We start from the raw sequence: 27207 nt of genomic DNA, 5'->3' as shown, positions 1-27207 counted from the left end.
AGCAAAATCAGAGACATCCTGGGCCAGATCCTGATCTTGCTGAAGGTGGAGCCTACTCAGAGAGCGTATGCCTATGGAGGAGCAGAGCACGTCAGAGTTGCTGATCTGCGGAATGGGATTCATCCGAAAAAAGGTAGCACCTGAAAAAATGTAAAAGTACTGTGAGAGAGGCAGGCTGATGTCTTAGAGGGTATTTTGAAAAAGCAAGGGAGGAAAAATGTTTTCAGTACAATATTTACCTTGCTGGTGAAGGCACAACTATTGAGATGGGAGGCGACTATGACTGAGATGGGAAGATATGATACTGCAGTGGAAATAGATTGGGTAGACAAAAGAGTGACCTTTCAAGAAAAGTCTTTGCTGCCCGATGTGGTGCCATGTGAAGATGTTCCAACTGGCTCTAAACTGGATTGCTGGAGTCCATACGAGCTTGTCTCTTCCTCTGAGCTAGTTTATTCTGCCGATGAACAAGCTACGGGAGAAGAGAGAGGGTGGTATCTCCAGATAGCAGTGCATAGGCATACTCTTAAATATGAAAGCTGAAATTAGAAGAAAGGAACTTCCACGAGAATTATGGATGATGTTTTCAGTCACTCAAGAAACTGGCTAGCTACACTTGAGGTTTCTGTGTATCTTGCTGAAATAAGAGGTGGGGTCAATAAAACTGCCCAGAAATTCTTGCCCTTCCTGGCCAATATTCTAGTTCACAGAATTGCTGTGGTTGGAAGTGACCTCTTGAGATCATCTCAGCCAAGCCCCTGCTCAAGGAGAGCCACCTACAGCGGGTTCTCCAGCACCAGGTCCAGGCAGCTTTTGAATATTTCCTCAGACGAAGGCACCATAACCTCTCTGGACAGCTTGTTTCTCGTGCTGGATACTTACACAGTGGACTTTTTCTTTCTTTTCTTGTTTTCAAATAGAATGTCATGTATTTTCACTTCTGCCCATTGCCTCTTGCTCCCTCTGTGGGCGCTACTGAGGAAAGTCTGGCTCCCTCTTCTTCATTCAATCTAATCTGATGTTTACACACATTGATAAAGTCCCCCTGAGCCTTATTCTCCAGGCTGAACAGCCACCTTTTATACAAAAGGTTCTTCAATCCCACAGTTATCTTTGTGGCCCTATGCTGGCCTTGTTCCAGCAAGTCTGGATTTTTCCTGTATGGGAAAGCCCAGAACTGGACGCATAGCCCAGATTTGGACTTGCCAGTGTTGAGTAGAGGGGAAAGATCTCTTCCCCTGATCTGCTGGCAGTGCTTTTCCTAGCGCAGCCCAGAAGGCTGTTTGTTGGCTTTCTTTGTCACAATGGTTCATTGCTGTCTCATGATCAGCTTATTGTTCCCCAGGACCCCAAAATTTTCTTCAGAGCTGCCTTACACCCAGTCAGCCTCCAGCATGTACTGGTGCCTGAGGTTATTCCTCAGGACTTGGAGTTTCCTTTTGTTGACCTTCATAAGGCTCCTGTTGGCCCAATTCTCCAGCACGTCCAGGTTGCTTGGAATGGCGGCACAGTCATTTGGTGTCAGCCACTCCTTCCGATTTTGTACCAGCTGTGAACTTGCTGAGGGTGCACTCTGCCCTGTCCTCCAGGTCATTAATAAGGAGATGAAACAGTAACGGCCCCAGGAGCAACTCCTGGGGTATACCTCTAGGGGTTTGCCCCGACTGGATTTAGTGCTGCTGATCACAACCCTCTGGGCCTGGACATCCATCCAGTTTTCAGTCCACCTCACTGTGTACTTACCTAGCCTGTATTTTGTCAGCTTGTCTCTAATAACGTTATGAGAAACTGTGTAAAAGGCTTTATTAAAGTTCAGGTAAACAACGTCCACTACTCCCCACTCACATGCCAAGTTAGTCACCTCACTGTAGAAGGTTATCACGTTGGTTAAGCATGCATGATTTTCCCTTCATAAATCCATATTAACTACTCTTTATCATGTTCTTGTCCTTCATGTGGTTGCAAATGGTTTCTAAGATTAGTTGTCCCATCACCTTCGAAGAGATTGAGGCAAGGCTGACCTGCCTGTAGTTTCCGACATCTTACTTCTTGTGCTTCTTGAAGATGGGAATGAAATTGGCCTTCTTCCAGTATTCAGAAACCTGTCCCAGTTTCCGTGACCTTTTCAAGACCATTGAGAGCAGCCTTGCAATGCCATCAGCCAATGGTCCTAACTATGAATAGGCTGGTTTGATTGTTATGCCAAAGCCTTTCAGGAACCAGAGATGGTGAGGCTGCAGTCTCGGCTGGGTAAGATTCATCTGGTCAAAGGAACTTCTAAGCTGGGCTGACTACAGACTGTCCTGCCTGCCCTGTTCTCTTCTGCCCAGTGCATGCACTCCTTTGTCAGGAGAGCCTGGGAGCAAGGTTTCTGTTCCTTGTTAACACTCATTAGCTGTGATGAGGGGAGCCATGTCAGCCTTGGAGCTGTATCAATGGTGAAGCCAAAGAGCTTCCAAAGGACCCTCACGTGGACTTCTGAGAGGGTACTGAAGGTAAATACAGCTGAACAAACCACAGTTTGATTGCTTTCTCCTAGTTTTTCTGCAGTGTATTGAAATGGATTTTACTAGTTGAGTCTTACAAGGCCATTTTTTTCTTCCTCTTACCACGGTGTGTGTGTGGGGGTGTGTGTGAGGTTCTTTTTTTCTTAAAGCATTTTATATAGTTAAACTAAAGACATTTTGAGTTCTGCATGTGTGCTTGACAGCATCCTTTATGCTCGAACTCTTCAGAGACATGCAGATATATTCCAGTGTATTGCCTCTTCCTCTGAATCTTTTCTGACACTGAATTTATTCACACTTGATAATGAGAAGGAGAGAGAGAAGAAAGCAAGTGCGGTAAAATGAGATGTTTTGGACTCTTGGATAGCTGAAGATAAATGAGTTCTATTAACAGTGATCTCTTATGAGCTGGTGCATGCCAAACACGAATGTAATCAAGCTTGAGGACACCTGGGGATTCTTTTGGATAATTAAAAGGCTATGTGATTCCTTAGGGCTTTACAGAGGGATTCGTGTTCACACTTGTTGGTGGTAGCATCTCTTGGTCTGGGCAGGAAACCTATGGAATATGCCAGATATTTTGTAAGAATTTGGTGGCTTTTATGACTTGCTGCTTTTGTGCCACAGCTAGCCTGTTTCGTGATGTTGATGTGATTTGCTACAGTCAAGACGATCTCCTTTCGCTAGCTTAACCTAGCATTTGTTAAGAAGTCAGAACGTGAGAGAGGTATGGGTGCAGACCTTACAAGCTGATACAGGTTCAGTTTGTTACACTTTTTCCCTTTCCATTCTTATTTCTAGTGGATTTATCTCACCTGGGTGATTTGCAGGAATCCTGACATAACTAGTTCATTGGTTTTATTTATTTTTGTTCCTATTTGTTTGAATTTGCTGGACACTATAACTTCTTACATGAGGCTGATTTTGCAGACTGAGGACCATGACCTGTCCTTGCAACTTGGTCATCTTCAGCTGTGCTCCAGTGATTTCCTCAGCCTTCTGCTCATCTAGTGAGGTTTTGTAATCCCGACATTCAGAAGCTTTACTCCTCCAATCTATCGTACCCCCAAAAGGTGAATTTATGTAACATCTCTGTTTTCCTAAGAACTCTTTCAACATGCCTAGGTTCATTTGGCTGAGATCAAAACAGTTGCCACAGGCATCCCGATTTATCCAAACCAGGCATATAAATGCTTGTTTGAATGAGGACTTGTGTATTACAAGCTTTGGTGTTCTTTGAACAGGATCTTACTCTGGTCTCTGGTTTGTCTAAAGTAATTTTTTAAAATACAATGCTTTTATGGATTTTCTCTTTCCTGGTGTTTTTGAATCTCCTGAAAGCTGCAGTTCCCAATGCAATCTGAGCTCATTCCAGCTACACATTGGTGCCAAAGAGCTGAATGTTACTTTATTATTTTCTTTTCCTTCTCACTGGCTTTTGAACCTTTTATCCTTTCTCTTCTTTGACCCTAATGAGGTTTTCACTCCTCCAGTGGCAGCTTTGCTGCTCTGGTATTGTTTTAGTGTGATGCTTGTGTTATAGGAAGCTTTTTTCTTCATGCCTGCCAGAAAGGCTAAAGGCACAGAGTGCTCCAGATATTTTAGGCCACCACTTTCATATAAGGCTGTTGTCTTGGGAGACAACACAACATACAAGAGAAAATTACCTCCTCCCCTCCCCTAAGGTCTTACATCTGCTGCCCATGCTTGCCTGTTCTTATGCTGACAAGTATAATAAACCCAAAGTTGCCTAATTTGATCTCTGGTAGGGTTATGCAGCGAGTGACAAAGTCAGCTTTGTGGGAGGAGTGAGGGGGGACAGAAATGTGTTGAATATTTTTGTTTCTTGTGGCAAGCCTGGTGCTCTGTCCATTTTTTTTTTCCAGTTTGTTTTCCACTTCTCTTTTTCTCTGTCCTTTCATTTTGGTTCATTCTTTCTTTCTCTCCCCCCCCCCCCCCCCCCCCCCCAGTAGCTAGTTGAGGTTCTGTCTCCTAGAAACAAGAATGGAAACAAAGCTTAGAAAATCCTCTGAGGTTACTGATGACTAGCATTAAAAAGGGGGGAAGAAAAAACAAACCTTTTGAAAGGGGAAAATATCTATCCATTTAAATTCCACACCAGCTACTTAGATAGCTTAAGGCAGCTTATCTATTTTTTTGGGGGTGTGTTTGTTGCTTTTTGAGCCTTGTAGGCTGGTGTGGCTGATTTTATTTTGCTTCTCTTTATTCCTCTTTCCTTGGCTTGCAGTTGGTCATGACAGCTGGTTGAGAACCTTGTCCTCATGTGAGATACCTGTCTGCAGGGGAGAACAGCCTGTGCTGTTTCCTCTGTAGGAGCAGGAAAGTAGTGCTTTGTGCATACAGTGTCTAACTAACACTCTCATGTTCTGGCCAGCTTAGGCCACTCTCTAGCTCATCAATTCTGAGCTCTTCTGATAGAATTCATTTTTTTTATTTTTTTTTTAACTTAGTCTTCCTGCTGGGGAAATCTGTATTTGATACAGAGTGTATGCAATGAGTTGACGATCCTCAACCTTCAGCTCAGCCATGGCTCTTCACCAGCTGAACCTCTAAAGCCCCGTGTGAGTTTAATAGTCACTCCTCTCTGAGACAGCGAGAGGAGACAGCTTCTTTGGGTTTCTCTCAGAATCGACTGCTGCCAGTGCAGATGCAGCCCACTGGCTAACTCTGTGCATGTACAGTACGTTTTTTGAACATGGGAATTGGACACCCCTATGTTCTATAACCATTTCCTAACGATTTACCCTTGTTTGCAAATGGGAAGAGGGGACAATAAAAGCAGGAACTAAATGATCAAACTTAAGATGAAGATACTCACTCTCTTTTCCTGCTGCTATTTGCCACGATGTCATGTCTAAGAGCTAGACTTTTTGCTTCTGCTTTATTGCCTTGTGTTTTTAAGATAGGACAACTAATACCCAGACCTGAGTACTGGTACGATGTGTTCACCATCAGAAAACTGCATGGCTGTCTGAGTCAAATTTTGTTTTACTGCTGCTGTTCCATGCATGTTGGACAGCAGGGCAGCAGCCTCTCCTGTGCCAACCTGTGCCGCAGCAGCATTGAGCCACCATCTCTTGTTCTCGTTTCACTTTATTTCACCCTGCTCCACCCCTCATCCTTGGCAGATTCACTGTTGAACTCCGTCAGCCCTCCTGAGTCACAACACCCCTGCTCCCGGTCCACAGATCCAAGGAGGTGAATGTCAGGTCCTGCAGCAGCAGGGCAGTGACAAGGGTCTGTGTCACAGCAAAGGGAGGAAGGGGAGGAGCACAGCAGGAAATGAGTGAATCGCTTTTAATCCATCCAGGAGTCTGCTTAGCATGTGTGGAGCTCTCGTGTAATTGAGTGGTAAAATCCCACTGGAAGCTGACGAGTGAGGACTTCATTTATTTATTTATTTATTTTCCAGAAGTGGTTGTTGGTTTGCTCCCAAATACCTCTCTCCAATTCCAGTAGACAAGCTATAAGGCTAAGTGGTTTCCAGATATCCACATGTGGAGCCTCTTGGAATGTCTTACTCATCATTTTCCATCATTATATAGATAATTTATTATGTTGTGCAGTAATCCATTTAGAAGAATTTTCCTTTACCTTAAGTTGCATAAAACCCACAATGAAAGAGTAACATTAAAGATAGACATTGCGTAACATTACAAGGCACGATGAAGATGCTGCTGTGCTCTTTTTCATTTCTCTGTAAAGTGGAAGCATTTCGACACCTTATGTACTGAAATGAATTGTAAGAAGCAGATCTAGTAGAGGACTGCTGGTGACCAAAGTGAAATTCTGTTTTGAATTGGGATCTTCTCAAGACTTACAAACATTGTAGCCAGGTTAGAATTGGTGGCTACGTCGAACAATGAAATCCTAAGGTGACAAGCATTCCTGCCTTTCTTCAGAGCATATTTTTTCTTAACTAACAGATCACTTTGCTTGGATGCTTCAGTAGCAGTGGGCTATAGAAAGCTAGAGGTGCACAGAAGGGATCTGCTTCTTTATGGACCCTTTGTCTGTATGGACCCTTCATATGTGTGCGGTTTGTGCAAAGCTCTGCAGCTTTATGCAGGTACAGCTCTTCACTCATTTTTCCCTAGTGTAAATGGTAATGCCATTGAACCCTATCCCGTGTGCAGCTTGGGGTTGGTACAGGGACACTAAGATACTTGAACTGCTGGATGGCCAGTAGATAAATGCAGTCCTGCTGGTGCTGGCTCCTTCAATTTTACTTCACTCAGACTTTTGAAGAATTTCTGAGCTGCCTTTGTACGTTCACTTCTAAAGGAGGATCCTGCAGTATTGTAGAGATTGTAGAAACCTACCCTAAAACAAGAAGTCTGTGGTTCAAGGCAGATTTCATCTGCTTTTGCCACACCAGAGGCAGCTTATTTTGTCCTTTTAAAAACGGTACAGTCATCTTCCAAGGGTTAGACCTTTTTCCTCCTCCCTGTTTCCCAGGAATCTGGGCTGTTGTTAATGCGCTTCTTCTATGAGGATACTGTGGTTGCACATGCCATCTGGGGAGGCTTTCCAGCTGGCAGAGTTGTGCTTGTGGACCCAGAGAGGAAGATAAGAAAATCCCCTTTGTTTAGATTGTTAAAAATAACTTGAACTGAAGAGCTGTGACTGCAGCTGGGTTTGAGTTGGGCCTTTATAACCAAACAACACAATTTTTTTTTCTGTGCCAAAAGTGAATACCATGAGGTTTCGCTGTCCTGAAAGCATCCATCCCTCCCTCCCTCCCTCCCTTCTCCAGTAACAGGAGATCCTTCAGAGTGATGACACAGGGATATGGTTTACCTCTTAAAATCTTTGGAGGGAAAGGGTATTTCTCCAGAGTGCCACACACCAGTCTAGCCTTCCAGTTACCACAAGCTGGATCACTGTTCTGTCACGTGCACCAAGTGCACCAAACAGCCAGCTGTTAGAGCCTCGGGACAAACAGAGCTGAAATGTGACACTGTCCCAGTTACTATTCGAGGCTCTGGCAGCAGGAGTTCTGGCATGGCATCTTCCCTCAAGCTGCCAGGTACCAACATGCCTGCTTATCCCTGTCCTTGCACAGAAGCCACGTGCTACAAATCTTTTCTTCCAAAGTGTTCCCTTTGTGCATCGACTCTGCTCCCGTCCCGTCCGGGTGAGCCTGTGCTTATCTGTGTTTACATGCTTCCTCCTTTCTGCCAGGCACCAGCAAGGGCTTGCAGAGTGCAGCTGTGCTCAGCACAGCGCACATCCATACTGCTTACATTCCTGTGTGGCTGCAGGAACCCCTGAAGTGCTGAGAGAGCAGCAATCTGCCCTTCTTCCTGCAGTGCTTTCAGTGAGAGGAACCTCCCTGCTGACCAGTGATACCCACGCTCACCAGGCTCGGGGACTCAACAGCTGAGGTCTGGTGACTCTTGGTAGCAGAGGTTTCACCAGCCACCCACAAACAATCCAAACCAAAACTCTCAAAGCCCTGATAGAAAGCCTTCACCTGTTAGGGTTGCCAGATGGTTTTGGTGTTGAGACTGAATATAGATTTTATTTTTGAAAGAATGTTCCACTTGTAATGAAACTCTTTGGGATAGGTTTCTTATTCATTCACCAACAATTCTCTGGGGAGGGAGTGAAGGAGCAGGAGCAGCTACCTTTTCCCTGAATAAATTGTGTGTGAACAGTTCCTTGCCCCTGGTAGGCAACCCTGCTTTGAGCTGAGACGGTAACTCTCTTAATTCCTTCTTCTCTTCCCTGCCTTGAAAATTAGAGGTTGGGAGCAGGAAAATGTTGTTTTGTATTTGGGATGAAGGTGAGAGTTTGTTTGAAAGACATAAACACTTTTTCTGAAAAAGTCTGCAGTAGAGAAGAGGCAGACCAAATTTTCTCAATTCTGCAATATGCTCTTTTTGGTCTGCCATGGGGCTGGTTAGTAGAGAAAATCTCCTTTAAATCTCTTTGCTTCTCCCAGCTTGCACCTTTTTCTAAAAATAAGAGTACTTTTTTTTTTTTTTTCTCCTTTATAGAGCTGTAGATAATAGGAGCTAGGTATTAAACAGATAACTGAAAGGTGTGCTGTACTGTACAACAGTCCTTGCCCTTGCTAGTTTGGATGCACTTCTCCCAACATCACATGAGCGAACACGAGAGCGTATTTATTTGCCATTTCTTTGATTATTAAAAATAAAAAAAACACTGTGTGATTGTGCTCTCATGTCCAGTGATGGAAATGCTGGGGAGGGGAAAATCCTGGGGAGAGGTTTTTTTCTGTGCATGATGCTGTGGTGGTGTGAGAGAGCCCTAGGTAAAGGTGGGTAGTGTGGGTAGGGCAAGTCTGGGGGGGGAGCTTCAGCCCCGTGCCTGTGTCGGGGGGCCAGAAGAAAGTTTCTGTTAGAATGTGGGTTCTGGCTGCTGCCAAAAACGCTAGTGATGAAGAAAGTGAGAGAAGGGAAGCGGGAACACTTTTATCTTTGCAAGACTGCAATGAAAATTCTTGTGACAAAGAAAAAGCACTTCACTGCCCTTGAAGCTTTCCTGTGCTGGATTCCAGAGGCTGTGAGCAGGGAAAGGTAGGGCAGCGTGGAGGAGTCCTGCGGGTTTGCTGCTGTGCGGGCTGCCTGACAAGCTGTATCAAGGAGATCTATATAATACATATTTGCTCCTGCATCCATCTTAATTCCAGGGTAAGTATTGGTGTCCCCTCAACATAAGAGTGTTACTGTGCCTCTCAGAGTAGCTACAACAGCTGCTCTTTTAATGATTTTATTCATCATATCTGACTTCAGCCTCCCTTATTTATCAACAGAAACATTGGTTGGCCTCACTCTCACCATGCACCAAAATGTGCTAATTACATTTGAATTTTAAACTGGGAGGCAAGCTAGAAATGAATCCCCTGTGGATGGGCAGTTTGTTACTTCGTGCTTTGATCTCATTAACCAAGCAGTCCCGTAGTGAGGGTCATTCACAGTTTATGCGCAAAGAAATTACAGTGAGAGAGCAAACATGCCTGCTTTATTTAAGGACAGCTCTGGTAGAGCTCTGCAAGTGGGAAGCTTTGACTGATTTGGCAATCTATCACGTGTCCTTGGGATAAGGAAGAGGAGCAGTTGCAAAGCTTGGCTACTTGGGAACATGCAGGCCTTTTTTCAGCTCGATGCCCTGCAAGCCCCTGGGGTTTGCCGTGTCCTGAGAAAGGAGGGGGCAGGCTGAGAGCTGTGTGCCTGCAGGTAGCAACCTGCGTGCCTCCCTACCTGCTCCGTGCCCCTGGAGCAGCCCAACCTCCCAGCAACCAGCACCTTGGTGCGGCAACAGGACGGGCTTGTGAGCCAAGTCCTAAGCTTGCATAAGAGCGAGGGGGGGGGAACGGGGACTGAACGGCAAAGTCTGGGATGAAAATGAGATACCAACCGCCTCGGCTGAGCTCCACCCTCTCTAAGAATCTCAAAACAAGCTCCGTGTCTCCTGGCAACCTTTACACAAATTGTGGAGTTTAACTTGAAAGAAGTACGTGGAGTCCAAAGTACCAAGTACCTCGCCAGGTGTGAACAAGGGGGAGTGCTCGTTTCCCTCTTCCTGGAAGCCCTGGCACTGGGGATGGTCTCAGGTTTCAGCCATGTCAGAAAGGCAAGAAGTTAAAGGTGAAGCAGCATCCTGCTCGACAGGATGGCTAAGAAGTGCCAAGAAGTGTATTTTGTTCATTGTGAGCATGCCCACGAGTGCAGTGAGTATTGCTTAGGAACCAGACACAGGACCTGGCACTCCCCGCGGGCCAGCGCTGGCGGCTGCACCCCGCAGCGTGTGCCCAGTGCCCCAGCCTGCTGCAGGCACTGCCCGCTGCTTCTGCTGGCAGCCAGGGCCTGGCAGGGCTGGCATCAGCTAATTCCTTGTCCAAATTCCAGTGTCGGTCAGCACGCTGGGACAGTGCCGACCCAATGCTCCATGCACTCCAACTGTGCCGCATTTCTGTGACGCGGGAGAGGTGTATGAGGAAGCAGAGGGATCTTATCGTGGTTGCTTCTCCTTCCAGGAAAACTGTCTTTTCAGGCCTTGTGATAACTACTGCTCATTAGCTATTCTGAAGAAAAATCTGAGTGTGGTTAAAGTACTCTATATTATCTGAGCTACAGGCAAAGCAGAGGTAAATGCTCATCCTCCATTAAAGCCCCAGCTGTCACAGGGCTCCTGCAAAACACAACGCAGGCAGAACTGAGTTTTGTCAAGCTGAGAACACCTGAACTGTGCCTGCTTGGGGAAGCGAGCCCTGAGCTTTTGGGCCTTGGAGCATGGGTCCTGGCAAACTCCTGCCCCCTCTTCCAGCAGCCTGGGCTTGGAGGGCTCTGGAGCAGGCAGAGTTGGCAGGAGGCTCCCTTGCCAGGGCTACAGCAGCTGACTGCTGGGAGCAGGCAATTCCTTAACGCCACGCTGTCAAAGAAGCTGGGTCATTTCGTCTCCGCCGCTCCTATGTAGATACTGCTGGAATTATGCTTACCGAAGCATTCAGAGGGAAAAGCTGCTCCAGTTTTTCCGCTGCAGCGGAGCTTTTGGTGTGCCTGCTCAGGAATGCAGGCGAGAGCAGCGCTGGGTTGTTGGCTGCCCCAGGGGCCTGCCACAGCGCGTTGCTGCCCGCCACAGCCTCCTGGCAGGGGGACGATGGGCAGGGGGCTGCGAGACAGCCCTGCTGCTGCCTGCTTCCTCCGGAGGGTTAATTAGATGAGACCAGAGGGGAGTTAAATTGCATTACTCCTTGTTTTGCTCTCGTGATCGATGCCACTGTAATATCGGCTGTGCTGAATGCTAGCAGTAACGCAATTACAGCCCTGAGGCAGCTGCCAGGAGCTGCCACGTTTGTCTGCCCCAGCTGATGAGTTTGCTGCATTGAGCTTTCTCTGTGGTGCCCAGGAGCTGCTCTGGCATGGTGAGGGAATCCTCTGGCTGTGCTTGCTGCTGGAAACAGAGGTGTTGGCCAGATGTCTGCAAGTGGGATGTGGTTTTCCTCTGAGACTTGATTTAAAAGGAAGAAACTTCAGCTTTCAAGGCTTTGTGGCATGGTAGGGACTGCACTTACAGGGAAGTCAGCGCAGACCTGCAGTGTAAATCTAGCTGCTCTCGTGTAATGCCAGCTGGGGCTGTGCATCTCTTCAGGGAGCTGCTTGCTCCCAGGAGGGTGCCTCAGGGGGAGCTGCCAGCCTTTCGCAGTGTGCAGTTGGGCCGGAGAGCTGAACCTGCGCACGGCTTAGTGGCAGATTTCATGATTCTCCAGTACACTTTGCTTGTACACTTTGCTTTTCCAGATCTGTGTTGTTCTTGTCTTCTCCTCTGAACGACTATTTACTTTTTATTAAAAACAAAGCTTTCTTCTTTTCTTCTCTTGTCTTTGACCGTTTCCTCTTCCCCTAGATCTGTACATTTTCTTTCATCTTCTCCTAGGCTTTGCCTTTGGACTTTGCCTATAAGCATGCTGAGTGTAACAACGAGGACCCTTACATATACGTGTGTGTGTGTAAGTCAAAAAGGCAATAATTTGTGTTAATATAACTGAAATCTCAGAACTGTAATTCAGGAACCAGTATTAGTCTACCACTAACTGTTACATGAGAAAGAGAAGAACAATGCATTAGAATACTTCTGTACAGAAAGTGTCAGTAATGGGGATAATACAGCTCAAACTGTAACACATTTCTTCATTTCTGTCCCTTGTGCGTGGTGTTACATGTATGCTCACCCTTGTGTGCTTCATCTTTATCTTCAAAGGCAGTAGCTAGAGGGGAAGACCGTAAGTGTTCAGCCTTTGTAGTCCTTCACGGGGAGGAATGTGATGTGGCTGTGGCTGACTGCTTCTTCCTCACTCCAGGGTCCACTTGGGGTGATTTTTTAAATATATTTGCTAACATGCTTTACACCTTTCTCTTTTCTAGCTGGTCTGCAGCTCCATGTTACTTCTGAATTCACTTTGTATGGTGTCTTTTATGCATGTTCGATATTGTTTCTTTGTTCCTCCAGTTTTGTCCACCCCAGGTCTGTATTACTTTTGCTGACCCTTGGTGAGCTGCCCAGAGCCGTGGGGTCTCTGCTGCCAAGCCCGTGCCTCACCTCTTATCACCCCACGCCTCTACTGCCCTGTGCAGCGTCACCTCTCTGCTTCTGAAGGCCTCAGCTATCACACCGTGCCTGCGTTTCTCTCCACTACATCCCTGTGTTGGTTGTAAATATCGCATTCTACATAAAGTATCTGCTTGTTACTGTTATTTATATAAAACCATGGCTGTATCACATAAAGGTAAACAGAAGTAAAACAAATGAGCCACAGACACCTGGCCAGTTAGAGAAACTGCTGTCACAGCTGACCCAAGCGAAACAAAGCTGTAGGCAGGTCAAGAAAAGTTCAGACAGAGCAAGCGCCACAAGCCTGAGGGCTTTCAGGCTCAGTGCAAAGCTCACAGCCTGGTGCTGAGAATGGCAATACCGTGTTACAGGGCTACATCGTTTGCAGCTTCTTGCTGTTCATCCTCTTCTCCCAAACACAGGGGTTTGGCACCTCGGGTTTTTCACTTGTGCTATAGAAGACAAATCTGGGGCTGTCGGCCAGCTGCTGATGGAAGAGGGACTGGCTCTTGGGAGTTAGAGGAGGGAGGGTGGAGCATGGCTGGGGAGCAGGAGATCCCTGAAGCAGGTGTCTTGGCTGCTCTGTAAGGACTGAGAGCTGTTCTCCTCTGCTTGTTGATGTGCCTGTGGCAGCCGTAACTCTGGAAGCCCTCAGTGTATGGAGACAAGCCCTTTCTCGAACATGAACAACAACACAGTGCGCTGCGATTCCAGAGCATCCATCCTGGAAGAAGTTGCATTCAGTGCCCCGGTGAAAGCTCCTCAGGTCTGCAGCGATGTTCTGGTTGGTTGCTTCAATCATCTTAGTAGCACCTGGGACCAGCCAGGTTCTGCTCAAGGCTCCATTTTCTTCTGCTTTTCAGTCTCTCCTGCCTAACTGATCTGCACAATTCCTTGTCATGAACTCTCAGGGAGCCTTTTATTCCTCTAGCCTTCCTGTCATCAGTTGCTCATTGCTCTAGCCCCTGGGGCTGCTGCTGCTTTGCAGCGTTCAGTGGGTGTTTGCCAAGAGCACTGAAATAAAACACAATTCTGCAACTCCTACTCCCAGCCCAGTCGATTTAAAAGTTCGTGTAGGTGTTCTGCTGGCATCGCTCGCCCGCCTGGAGGGAAGTGAGTGGTTTTGGAGGGAGGAGGAGGAATGTGGACTCTGCTTTATAGTCAGTCATGAGCCACGTGTATATATACACGTATGTACAGGTGAAGGAGTATGTAGGGGTGCACATGCATGTGTCATCTGTGCCGTATGTCCTTTGAAGCTGCTCAGACGTGCAGGCTGACACACACATCAGTGTGTGTACGTGTGGCTGCTGCTTTGCCTGGCTTTGTTGTTCCGCCTCCCGCTGCTACGGGCAGGAGGAGGAGAAGGGATGTTCAGCAGAGGAGGTGGCCTGTCCTCAGGCCCGCTGGAAGAGGGTTTTATCCAGGCTCCTAAGCAGCACGATTCTAATCCGGGAGGTTTTTCTTCCTCTCCTGGCTTTGGAGCATTGAAGTGAACGAGGATGTTTTGAAGCTGAAGTTCCTGCTGAATCACTGGTGACCACGCAGCCGTGAGCCGCAACAATTAATTTGAGTCATTTTCATCTTCCTTGCAACTCTAACAATTCCCGGTTAATGCACTGCTTTAGACTTAGTCTAGGTTTTCCTCTGAGCTTGTTTCACCCCTCTGTTTCCCCCGCACAGGTTTCTTGTCCAGATCTTTCACAGTGGCCATGTGGCCCAGCTCTACTCCCTGTGAGAGCACTTTTGTTGAGTCTCTGGCTCTAGCGTGGCTGCTGGGGAGTTGAGTGTGGCTTACACGTGGGAGGCAGGACCTGGCCACCCATCGTGGCCCTGCATCCATTTTGTGTGAAGCGTGGAGCGTGGCTTTGTTTTCCTGAATCATCACCCTGTGCTTATGCTTGGCCAGTGTTAGAAGGTTGCCAGTCTTAAAACTCATCCACCCTGCCCCTTAGAAAAAGACCTTGAAGTAACCTAGCCTTGGAGGTTTGTGTGTTGAGTTTTCCACATGGGATTGTTCCAAGGGGATGAGGATACACTGAAGAGAGATCAGTAGCACCAGTTGGAAATAATTGTGGCCAGGGCTAATGGGAGGTACTGCCCTTGCTCTGGTATGAGGCAGGCAGGACTCCTTCAGCCCTCCAGGTGTTCCTGTTAGAGCTGAAACTTCAGCGCTGTCTTTTTTATGGAATAAGAGGGGCCTGGATCGGCAAACACTCACAACCTCTCCTCCATTTTAGATCTTTTTAACCATGAATGCCCTGAGGTTTTGGACGTCTTATTTTACAGTATCTCGGGTATCTTTTCAAATCTGTGTATCTGTTTCCTGCCACCTGCAGCTGAAGGCCAGACACGTAGCTGGTTGTTTTAAAGAAGCAGTCTGGTAGATGTAGAGGGGCTGCTGAGAGCTGCCAGTGGAAGTGGCTCACCATGCACAGCAGGAACCTGCACTGGCAGTGTGAAAGGCAGGAGCACCCAGCTCTGTCCCCTCGTGGCCTCTTTCTGTGGAGGCCAGCAGATCCCCTAGGCACAGTTTTTTTTGGACGAGCACTTGGAGACTGCCATAGCAGGGGATGCAGCAGTTGTCCTCCTGCTCGCTCAGTGCATTGGAGGATGACTGGGAAGTGAGCTGGCGCTGGTGTTACCAGATTGCTGCTGAGGACGGCAATCAGAGCACTGTCCTGTGGTTATGCAAGGCCAGTGGCACTGGGCAGAGGCATTAGGCTCCTTCATCTTGTGTTCCCTCAGACATGTCCAGGCTGGGCTATCAGTAATGACTGGTGTGAGTTCAGGAGAGGCTGGGTGGCAGGGGAGCAGAGGCTGCCTTTGTCCCTTTGAGGGTTATTTCTACAAATCCTTCTTGTCAGGTCTGCTCTACCTTCTGGGCTGAATGTATTGCGTTGCTTTCCCTCTCTACGTGTGGGTGCAACCAGATTTTCATCGGATTTCCTGCTTCCATTATGTGTGATGGAGAAGACATGTGGAGAGAAATGCCCTGTGCTGGCTGCGTGGCAGAGGAAGCTGTGGGGACCAGTGCTGTTTTGCAGGCTCCCCCGATGATTTCTCCCATTTTTGTCAGAGATTTTGAAGAGGAGAAACCTGAAGGCACTAAGCTCTACATTTTTACGGGTTGGTTTAAATACACGAGAGACTTGTGCAGGGGGGAGCTAAAAGTCAGTTTGGCTGAGGCTGTGCTGATGCTGGTAGATGGGTTAAAACCAAGAATCTTTCTCCCACTGGCTTAAGGTAGCTCTGATTGCCAAATTCGTGGAGGCTGGAAGAGCAGTCTGGAAAGTATCTTTATAGTCTTCTGTGTTCTTCCCTAGGCCTGTGCTTTTGGCTGCTGTTGGAGGCAAGATACTGGACCTGAGTTTGATCTGGTGTGGCCATTCTTGTGCTTTTTTGGAGCAGAGCCATTTTTGTGCTGTGTTTTAGTTCCCAGTCCCACAGGTTTGGGGTGCCGCCCAGCCTTTTTAGCAGAACAGATGTGTCCCAGGTTGGCAACTAGAAATTCCTACTCTCTTAGCCTAGCAGTGCTTGTATTTATTGATCACTTTTTTTTTTTTTTTTTTTTTACAGTGGGTTTCTTGGTCAGCAGTTGTGTCTTTCCATTAGCCTGTGTTTGTTTCTGAAGCATGAATTTCTCTGCATCTCTGGCTGCTGCTCTTCCAGTCTTCTTGGTCATGGTGTGGTGCAGGGAGCTCTGAAGCCCTTTATTCTCAGGCAACGATACCCAACTCTTAACCTCTCAACAGATACGCCTTTCTTCTCAGAATGCATTTAATTAATATAGCTTGCATGAAAATACCTATTCAGTTACACAGTCAATGTGCACATCCTCTCTCATCGCTGTTAACCCACTCTCAGTATTGGCTACGAATTAAAGAAGCTTTTTGGCAGGAAGAATTGCAACACAGAAAATTAACACCAGCTTTTGTAGACGCTGCTTCACTCTGATCAAGCTTCCCTTGGCAACCAGCGCAGTGTAAAAAAGATTTTGTTCTTATCAATGCCTTTTTTCTTTTTCATGCATTTTGTGCGTAGGAAGCTGTTGCAGTCTCATTTGAATAGCTTTGGGTCTGGGGAAGAGAGCAGAGTATGAGCCAGAAAGCGAGAAATGGACTCATTTTGAAGGGATGGGACTGTTTGCTCTTTTCATTTATCCTTGCAGCAGCATGAAAGGAAACTATTGGCTGGGGGGAGTAGCCAATTTCCAGCATAAACTATATACACTTAGGAGAGGAGGATTGGACCCATGAATTCAGCCTCTGGTCCCGTGTCCTGCAAGACAGGGCAATGCTGGTTGAGGGATAACTTGGGAAAGGAAGGCAATCGCTGACTTCTGGTTTTCCTGGAGGGGTGGGTGTCCTGCAGAGGGAAGGGACGGAGAAAACTGACTTGTGCAGAGATCTGTTTGACACTAGCTTGCTGAAGAAGGGTGAGGAAGACAGTGGGTGGAGGAAGGCAGCTGAGACTGGAGGGATGTGCAAGGAGGGCAACGAGGAGATGTTCAGGAACTAGGATTCGGGCAACAACAGGAGTGAAGCTGGGAGGAGGAGAGGCAGAAGTAAAAGGGGGGGGCACGGAGTGACCCGCTGCTGCTGACTTAGTGAGTCAGATGCTTCATGTAAATGTGATACTGACGTCCGATTCCTCTCCATTCCTGCTCCTATATTTAGCTTGGGGAAATTGCTTCTTTTTTATACTTTGGGCTTTTTTTCCTTTTGCAGGAGCCAATGGGAACTGTTTGGACACTCCTTCCCCTCCTCTTTTCCCCCTTTGAAACAACACCAGCTTTTTATCTGCATATATGGTGCACAGTTGTGCGTGTGCAAGATAGGGCTGCGCCTTAATGGAGGCTTGGAAAACTCTGCCAGGGGCCTTTCCCTGCTTCCTGGCTGCCTGACCCACATGGGCTCCCTGATGGAGCTGTCTCCAAAAATCCTTGACTTAGCTGTGACAGCCAATTCTGTCCTTTGTGTTTGAAGTTACCTGGGTGCCCCACAGGGAAGAGGAGACCTGGGAGGGAAGCCACAGCCAATTTGTCTTTAAAAGCTGCTTGCATCAGGAAGGTGTTGCTTGAAGGTTGTGGGTGACATCATAGACCTAGAAATAATTCCTGAAATATGTGTGCAATTGCCAATGGCCCTGCAGGAACCGGCATGCAAACAAACAGGACACTTGATCTCAGCTGGCTGATAGATGGTTTGTACAGCAGCAATCTGTATGGCAGTGAATATTTTCTGTAAATGTCTTGGGAATCAGGATGTATTCGTGGATGAAAAGATGCTGATGTCATCGAGCCCTGCCTGCAGCTGCAGAGAAGGTAGAGTTTGTGCTGAAACAGGGTTGTTAACAATGCTGACCTTCTAAACAGCTCGAGAGCACTAGGTCAGTGGTGTTTGTAGGTCCCATGTGAGGTGCTTTTGAAACTGGTGTTAGTTTTCGTGTTGGCACTAGCATTGAAAAAGTTCTCTTCAGACAAAAGCATCTTGAGAACTTGAGTTTGTTTTGACAGCTTCAGTTTGGGGAAGGGGTGGGGCGGGCAGAGAGGTGATGTGACCATTATACAGTGCATGTCTGAAGTACTTTGCTTGGTTTGCATCCACAGTGGGAGGCTAGGAACAAAAAGCTGAGTGCTCTCATCCCTTGCGTCCTTTCCACCCCTCTGGCTGTAAAATGCTGAATGCGGCCCTATAAAGCAACAGACAAAAGTGTAGGACGGATAGATGGGTGTATGCTCTTATATGCAATTTTCCATGGTAATTATTTTTATTATTTTAACTAAGATTAAAGCCAATATAAATGGAAAGGAGTAGGTACTTTGAGTCTCCTGAGGGCTTGGTAGCCATAATGAAGTTGGAGGAAGCATTGAATAGGTGGGTCAAAGATCTGACCATTCCCTGTCCCCATTCCCTGTATTTTGCTAGACCAATTTACCTTGCTAAAACAGCACACCCAGCATCCCCATGGGCTCTGAGCTACCTCGTCTGGGGAACTGCTGCAGGTTCTGCTGAAGAATCACTTGCTGGCTGCGTGGGGTGGAGGAGCTGCCATCCCGAGCTGAGCTGCAAGTGTCTGAGCAGGCATCGAGGTTGCCCTGAACTCTCAGAAGTGGTTAAAATGGTGAAAGTAGTTAACTTCTGCGCTTTGAGATGTGCTCTCCACGACTACACGCCTTCCTGTGCATTTTGAGATGGAGCCAGTTTTCCAAGTCAGGTGCTGCTGACTCCCAGAACAGTGCCTGTGCCCTGCCATGAGGTGTGTGGCTCGTGGCTGCCATCCTGCTGAACAAGCATCTCTTGGAGCTGCCTGGCATCGTCATTGCTCCTGTGTATGGCAGACGGGAGGGTGATGGTGGAAAACCAGCAGAACAGTGGGGTAGCTTTTGTTGGGTAGCAGCTCATTTAAGAAAGCAAGCTGAAAAGACTAGTTGAGCCTAGCCAAATAACTTTACTGGTATACAAGGCCATAATATATTAGCAAATATGGTTTACAACTCAATATAAGCACTTGCAATCTTGTTTCTGTAAACATATGGGTTAAAGTGACCTTTTTGTGGCATAAATCAATGCTTGCAGACTCGTAAGGAGTCACTGAATTTTTCTTTTTCCCTTCCAGATAGGGCTTGTTCATTATGAGTCTGACTCAGTGAATCTGACATAGGTGTGTTAGGACAGAGTTAAAATATCCATGCCTGTGCCTGCTGCTGTGGGACTAGCGCCTGTGTGGCTGCTGCGGTGCTTTGGCAGTTCGTGGGTGAGCTGGGGGGCCTCGCCTCCCCCATGGGGCCTGGTCTTCGCTGGGAGCTAAGAAGGGGCAAGGAAGCCAGCAGGAAGGCAGGCTGGCAGGGAGACAGCCAGCTCTGGAGCACATTCAAGCTAAAACTCATGATTGTAAGTGGTCAAAGGCTCTGCTGTGTAAGTTACTAAGGGCAAAGCCCGTAGTGTTTCACTATACTATTCTAGGAAGTGGTTTGTTTGCTTGCCTGGTTTGAAGACCGTGGCTTGTTTTTTGCATCTTTCCTGTGTTTTTAGACTGTGTTCACTTCTCTGAAGCCCTTTTTTTTTTTGTGCAGGATGCATAGGAAGGTATCTGACAGGATGTTGTGTCTTTCCTTGATTCTTTCTAATGCTTTCTTTGAAGCTTATTGTGAGCAAAAATCGTCACAGCAGGATTTTGGTCCATTAAACATATCCAACTTCACAGAATGGAGTTTGACTTTGCTTTTCTGCTTAGCGGAAGGCTTGGGATTAGATGGATTCTCACATCTGCTAACTTCCTATTTCATATCTTGTGATTTGCAAGGCTTAACCTCCCCTGACTTGTTAATGGATCACAAACCACCTGCTTCTTTACACTAATCCTTCAGAAATAAATAGCATAGCTTTGACTTGAAACTTCCCAGTTTGGTTCTGCAGGGTAAAAAGCGTGGAAGGCTCAGTCCCAGCCTGAATGGGCTCCTGCTTTACACTTTCACTGCTCCTCCACAAGATTGTGTCTCCGGTCATGGCTGTCTGACTTAACCGTTAGGAAAGTTTGGTGCTTTTATGACTTCAGTGTGGGGCATGGGTGGAAATGTAGAACAGTCTGACTGGGGGGCATTTCTTGTGACTGGTTGGTGATGTGGAGGTTCAGGCTTTGGTACCCTCTGACAGTGTCTGCTTTGAGCTAGTGATGTTAGTGGAGCATGGTAGCTTCAGCCAAGGGCTGTGAGCACAAGGCCTTGGTGTGTCAGTGCTCCTTCCTCTTCTCTTTTCCATCTCAAAATGCACAGCTGCCAGCCCAGGTGAGGCCCTGTCAAACCCGAGCTGTGCCTGCAGCGCTGCTCGCCCTGAGCACTGCCAGCAGCACGGAGAGGGGCCAGGAGGACCCGGTGTTGGTGAGCGCAGCGCCGTGCTGCCCAGGCACAGGTTTGCAGCCTGCATCAAAAGTTGGCTCCTGCGATGGCCCAGCTTTTGCCTTTCTGCTTGGCTGCTTCAGGCCAGCTCTACAACTTCTCCCTGCCGTGTTTCTCCTGTGACTGCTGTCTGTGGCCTGGCACACGTCGTGGGTGAGCCCCAGCGTGACGGTGACGTGAGTGAAGTCCCCAGCAGTGAGGGCTGCTGGCAGCGGGGCTGGGGCATCCTTCAGTGCTCTGCTGGCACCGCTGCAGCAGGAGGAGCCGGGCCTCCGAGCTCTGGCAGCGTGCACATACAGAGTGAGAGACAAAAGCCACGATTTCTATTTTAGAGGTGAAGTGAGAGATAGGGCACCAAGTCATTAGAGCAATTGCTGTTCTGCCTGAGGGCAATTTTCCCTTTCTTTTATGCTTTCAGGCGGGAGCAGGAAGGGCCTTGTGTGTGGGGTGTTTTGTTTTTTTTTTTTTTCATATCCACTGGCTACTGCTCTGTTCTATAAGACAAGACAAATGCTGTTACGTGAGGATTTTTGAAATTGTGCTAAGTGTTTGTGGAGAGTGGGGAAGATGCGGGGCCTGGGAATGCTCCAGGCTGCTTGTGGTGGGCTGAGACACCAAGGCAACAAGCTATTGGAAAGATCTGTGGGGAAGAGGAGCCTCTTCTCCTTCACACCCCTCCCAGCCAGTGACTGGTTTGCTCCTGATGGAGCAACCTATTGCTTACCAGGAGTTTCAGATGAGCTGCAGAAGCAAGTAATAGAGATTTATGCAGAGTCCCTAAGCAAGTTGTTTATTCAGATATGTCCCTCAGGTCAATGAGTTTTGGCATCATGGTTTTTCCCTTCTGAACTGGCCAGCCACCTCTCATGCTATACTCAACAGCTTTCTGTCCTCTCTAGTGTTATGGACAAGGTGCAGCTCCTCATCCCAACCCGGGGCTTTTCTGAAAGAGCACCTCTTTCCTTCATCCTGACATCTTTGCACTGGTCTAGACGTGATGGTTTGGTGCTCAGTACATAGGGTCATGTTTATGGCAGGGAACCTAATCCATTAGGGCCATTGCCTAGACTTTCATGATTAATCTTTCCATCCAGCTTGAGGAATCAGAGACTCAGGGCTCGCAGATGCAAGAGACAATTATTTATGATACTAGCACACGGTGTACCTCAACATGGGAGAGACTTACAATTCTTCCTTTCCACTTTCCAGTTAAGCACAGCTCAGCCTATGAGGTTGGCGTATGGAACAGCTTTTTGGGGCTGCTCATGCTGCTGCTCTGCCAGCAAGGATGGTGCTTTTTTTTTTTTTTTTTTCTTTATACAAATACTTACGTTGTTCTTCTGTTTCCTGCGCCTAGGTGTGTTGTTGTGCTGTTCAACCCTAGAAAAAATAAGCAACACCATATTCTGAACAGTTCCAGGTGAGTGAAGTTTCAAGCTTTCTTGCTTTCTGTGGGAGATGAATTTCAAGGTTTTTATGGCTTGAACAAAGTGGGAATTGTTGCTCCAGCTAAATCCCCTCTCAGTGAGGATTGCCTTGGGGAGAGGCTGCCTGCTGGCTTGACTCTAGCTCCTTCTAATGTGGGGTGCTGTTATTGATGAGGCAATGGCTCAGAAACGTTATGGCCTCATGAGGAACTTCAGCAGGCATGACATGGGAGGACTCTTGCAAGAACTCCACGGTATCTTTATGATTATTTTTTTTTAACATGAAACTATTTCCTCATTATTGGAGCCAGGACTGGGACGTGGTCCTGCATCTGGAATAAAGACATAAATATGAAGATAAACCTTGACTTCTGGAGCTTTTCCAGTGCTGTAGGCATGCTGCTAGAGACTTAAGCACCAGGGAATCACCAGGGCAAGTGTTAAGATGTCTGGTAAAAGAAAACTATTATGTCAGGCTATTACACGTGATTTGAGCCTCTTTCCAGTTTGTCCCAGCCTACTCCCCAGTCATGATGTATTGAAATGAAATCACATGTTGGAAATGTTTCTGAGTGTCATTTTCTCTGTTTTAGGAAAACAATTACAGCACTTGCTTTCTCTCCAGATGGAAAATATTTGGTTACAGGAGAGGTAAGTGTGAGAGGAGACACACCTTGTCTAGCACATTTTGAAGCATGGTAGAGAGTGTTATAAAAAACAAGCCAGTGAGTTGCCTTTACACAGAAATCTCTTAATGTTGTACCTTTGGGTGGACCAGCTGGATTATGGGTGGCTCTGGATTCCTGCTTGCAGTTTCTTAGTGTGTTTTCTTTCATCGGCTTGTGGGACAGATCGTCTGGAGTGGCTTCTGTGACCTGAAGATAGGGTGAAAATAAGTGAAAGAGCACACAGCATGGCTCTACTCTAGCCTAGTGAAGAGTACTTGGATGGTCCTTTGACAGAGTTTATCATTGTTCCTTCAGGATTTCAGGAAGTAGCTGAAGCTGAATAGTGTTGTGGAAAAAGTGAAAAGTGCATGTGGATTGAAGCTTTAGGAATAGTGACAGAAGATGCTGGTGCCTGTGGTTTGGCATTGTATGTTTGGCTGGGGGCGACAATTACTTCTTCTTTTCAAACATGCCTAAGGGGGAGAATAAGGATGACTCCACCGCATGTCTATTGTGCGTGAGAAGTTCAGAACATGGACTGTGTGTCATGAGTTTGGAATTGCTGGATGTTAGAAATCCACAGAAATGTTGCCTGTCCCCCTTATGGTTGGGCTCAGTTTGCTCTTGTGTGTGATTAATAATAAGTTATCATTAGTCTCTGTGCCTCTGTAAGACATGGGGAGTAAGCATGTGTGAAACATGTCCCCTCCTGAGCTTCAGCCACAGAGAAGTATATCACAGCCCTGTCAAGAAGGAGGCTGTTCACTCCAGAGGGCCCTGGAGCAGTCACTGTGATGCAGTTGTCATGCCACTGGGTAGCTCCCTAGCCTGAATCCTGCATGGATCAGGCCAGTGATAGAAACAGTAGTGTTTTGGGATGGAGGCTACCTTGACACACACACAAAAAAACAGAAAAACATGGATTTTCCATCAGATTTTGTTGTTAACTTTTTAGTGAAAGCACAAGATTTTATACTGTAATTTGTTTTTAATTGCTCCTTATATTCTAGAAGTTTTTAAAAATAAACAACTTATAATTTTATATGTAATTTTCTTTTATGTGTATGTAAGTAAATAAATTTAAAAAAAAAAAACAGAAAGCTCTCTTTTTGTACCTCTCTGCTGCTCTATTCTTTCCATGTGAGGTAGGAAAAGAGGTGAAAAATGAAATGGATATTTTTCTTACTGACAACCCAAGCTTTCCAGTTTGATACTTCACTGGGACAAAGGGCAAGTTTTGATTAAACAAAAAAAAAAAAAAAAAAAAAAAAGCTTTTCCAGTTATACTTGAAAGTTGGTGTGTTGTTTTTTTTTTTTGTGCCTTGTTGCAAAACATGTCTCCTCTTGCCCTACTGTAAGGCCATTTCTCTTTTTGTATCCTCCCACATGCCTGACATTTGAGTTCGAACTTGGTGGAGTGGTGTCCCCTGCCGGTGTCAGCAGCCTCTTCCTCTTCTTGCTTGGTCCTGTGGGTGGTCCCCCAGGGAAATGCTTACTGAGTTCACTTTGTCAAACTCGCTTTTAGCAGCCTCATGCTAATTCTGCCTCTTAGCAACTTAGCTTCCTGCACGACTGGCTTTTCAGGAAGGAGAGCACTGAGATTTGTCCTTGGCATGCCATACACATCAAATGTCTTTTGAATATTTCAATACAAAGGAAAATTAATTTTTTTTTCTCCCTATGGAGGCATAAATTGCTCATGCGTGGGGATGACGCATTGCTTGCTTTTGGTGAACATTTATTATATGACTGAATATGAATTCAATTTCTTAAGGTCCACAGGTTTATGCTAAGATGTTAGGAAATATGTATATATATTTATATACACACATATGCATTTGTTTATGTACAGTAATTGCTTGAAAGAGCAGCTGATTTAGCTCACTGTAGCATCTTGACAGCCAGCTTGAGACCTGAGCTCTGCTGTGCAGGAGAACTGCACTAACTGCAGCAAAATCTGACCATAGCACCCTTCTGGGCTACAAGCAGTTGCTTGGCAAAGCTTTCGGACAAGACAATTAAACATTCACAGTTCTGAGTTGCTAAGGATTTGATTTCTCCTTCTTGTGATCGGAGTTGCCTCTCCCACACAGTCAAATGACTTAACCCTGCTCAGGAAAGGTACCATTTTGCCATGTTGCCATGGAAATGTTATCAGGCAAGCTACCGTTTTGACAGATTACAACGTGAAATCATGATAGGCTTTTGACTAGGATTTGCTCATCAGGCACATTCTTGGCCAACATTTCAGCTCATCTTCTGCGTCTTGTTTTATTTTGCATTAATAACAAATAACTAAGGAAAAAAATGGAATTGTCTGGCAGAAGGTGCTGACTTGGCATTTCTGAAGTCTGTGAGCTTCTCTTTCTTTTGAGAACAAACATAAAAACAAAGGACATTATTCTCTCAATGCCGTTCTCTGGTACTGCCTTGCCCATGTTCTTTCAGGCAGCACGCATTCACGTATTACCCTTGTGACAGAAATGGTACTGTTAGTCTCCGATATGCCTTCCTGAAGTAGTGTGTGATAATTGAACAGTCATATCATGTTTTTGTATGGCATGACATGGTTTGGGATCTCCAATGTCCATGTAGTGTTAGGGACTTTCATTGCGCTGAGTCCAGAGATGCAATGTCACGTAATCCTTTCCAGAAACTGGCCGTGAATTCCCTTCGCAGATATCAGGGATGTACATGAAAGGTAGTGTTATAATCTTTGGGTGTTCTCTGAGGAGGGTAAGAAAAGGATTAAAGCAAGGGAGGTAGTCTTAGCGCCTTCAGACACCTGTTGAAATGCATATGCTCATTAGGTTGGCAGCCTCAACTTGGGCTTTAAAGATTTGAAAGGAACTCAAGTCTCACCTCACCCTGCTGTGATTCCAGCAACTACACATCTTTTTCCAAGCCCCCCCACTTATGTATGCTTGAATCTGTCAGAACTGCCCTCAGGAGTTATGTTTCCTGTTCTGTGTGTGTTCTTCTCCCCTCCAGAGCGGACACATGCCGGCTGTGCGGGTGTGGGATGTCGCTGAGAGAACCCAGGTGGCCGAGCTGCAGGAGCACAAGTACGGGGTGGCCTGCGTGGCATTCTCCCCCAGCTCCAAGTACATTGTGTCAGTGGGGTACCAGCATGACATGATTGTCAACGTGTGGTCGTGGAAGGTAAGTTCTTCAGGAGGCTGGGTGGACCACATAGTTGTTAAATTAAAAAGAGTGGGCAGTCTGTCATTAAGCTATTTCAGTTCTGTCTTGCTTTCTGCCCTTTTCTGTGTTTGTTTTTTTGACGCTTATAGATGCAGACAAGCTTGGACATGAGAGAAAGCTATGGTCCCTTAGGGATGGTCTAAATCACTTCAGTGCAGGAATATTCTCCAGACTTGGAGACGCATGACATCTTGCTGTCCTGTCAGAAAAGCCTGGGCTCTGAAACCTTGTCAAAGCCTCGTGCTTTTTTAGAGGTTTGTTAGAAAGCTAATTTACGAGGTTGAGGAAGGAAACTCTCATCAACCAGGGATTCTTTGTTGGTGTAGTGGATGCCCTTGGCTCATTTTGCTTTTGTTGTGTCAGCATCTGTATTGCTTCAATTCCTTCCTTGATGATTTGGAATGGAAATTTAAAGAAAGGTGATGGAGGCCACACTGTCTGCCATTGGGTTGAAGCAACATTCTGTGGAAATAATGCCTTTGTCTTATCCATTAAAAAACATTCAAGTTTGTGTTGTTTATATTGAAAACAAAACAAAAAAAACACACACATGTGATGCATCATGTGATGCAGCTTATAAGTCCACTTATTTAGTTTGTTACCCTCTTCATCACATTTCCTATGCTTTAATTTAGTTCTCTTACATGAGCTGAAGTTTGGCCTTTCTATTATTTTTTATGGCTGACCTGCGTGGTGATGCTTTAAGCATGTGTGTCAGGGTTGGAAATTGAGTGCTCAGTCTTCTGGTTCTTTCAAGTTACGCAAATGAAAGTAGAAACTCCAAGATTTAACATAATGCAAAGCATGTGGGGGACTGCATATAGGTGGCTTTGTGAAAAAAAATTAAAAAATATATATTTTTTAAAAATTCAAACTTCTACCAGTCCTCCCTGGGGAAAGATGGGGAGGAGGAAAACTGAGAGCTGGTCCTGGGGACAATGAGCTCCTGTTGTCTGCCTGTTCTGCTTGGACAATGTCCATTCCCTTTCTGTGTCCCTATCATTGCTACAGTCCATTTTCTTTTCGTTTTCCTAAACTTTTGACCTTTTGAAATGCACAGAGAGGTGCAACAAATTTTGCTTTGTATCTTCTAGTACAGGCGTGGGCTTTTTGTGTTCTGGGTCTTTCTATAAAGCTTTCTGCCTTTAAACAGAAGGGAGAATTTATGGAGGAACCAGTGCTGTTTTCCTTATGGAAAATATCGGTTCCTTATCTTGAGTGCCTTACCTACACAGCTGCCTGGAGGCTGGGAGAGCTCCTCCTTGTGCTCGCCTACAGTGTGCCTTTCTGTTTAGAAAGGGAAATGGGTTTGCTTTGAGCTCCCTGTGATTGTGCAACCAGCGAGTCGAGGCTCAGATGCCAGTTCCTGCAGTCACTAGTGACTGCTGATTTCTCAGTCC

General features: G+C 46.4%; 1 protein-coding gene across 2 annotated transcripts in view; it reads left to right on the top strand.

Annotated features, from left to right (window-relative positions):
- The window catches only part of MAPKBP1 (mitogen-activated protein kinase binding protein 1), a 96677-nt gene that overhangs the window by 26489 nt on the left and 42981 nt on the right, over positions 1-27207 (top strand). For both annotated transcript variants that reach the window (XM_084287734.1, XM_084287735.1), the window contains exons 4-6: positions 21866-21928; positions 22529-22586; positions 25595-25765. In XM_084287734.1, the coding sequence (XP_084143860.1) occupies positions 21866-21928; positions 22529-22586; positions 25595-25765 (292 nt within the window). The remainder of the gene's footprint in view (positions 1-21865; positions 21929-22528; positions 22587-25594; positions 25766-27207) is intronic.

The sequence above is a fragment of the Netta rufina genome (genome assembly GCF_964035555.1).
Source record: "Netta rufina genome assembly, chromosome: 5".
Lineage (NCBI taxonomy): Eukaryota > Metazoa > Chordata > Aves > Anseriformes > Anatidae > Netta > Netta rufina.
This window is presented reverse-complemented; position numbering and strand designations above follow the sequence as displayed.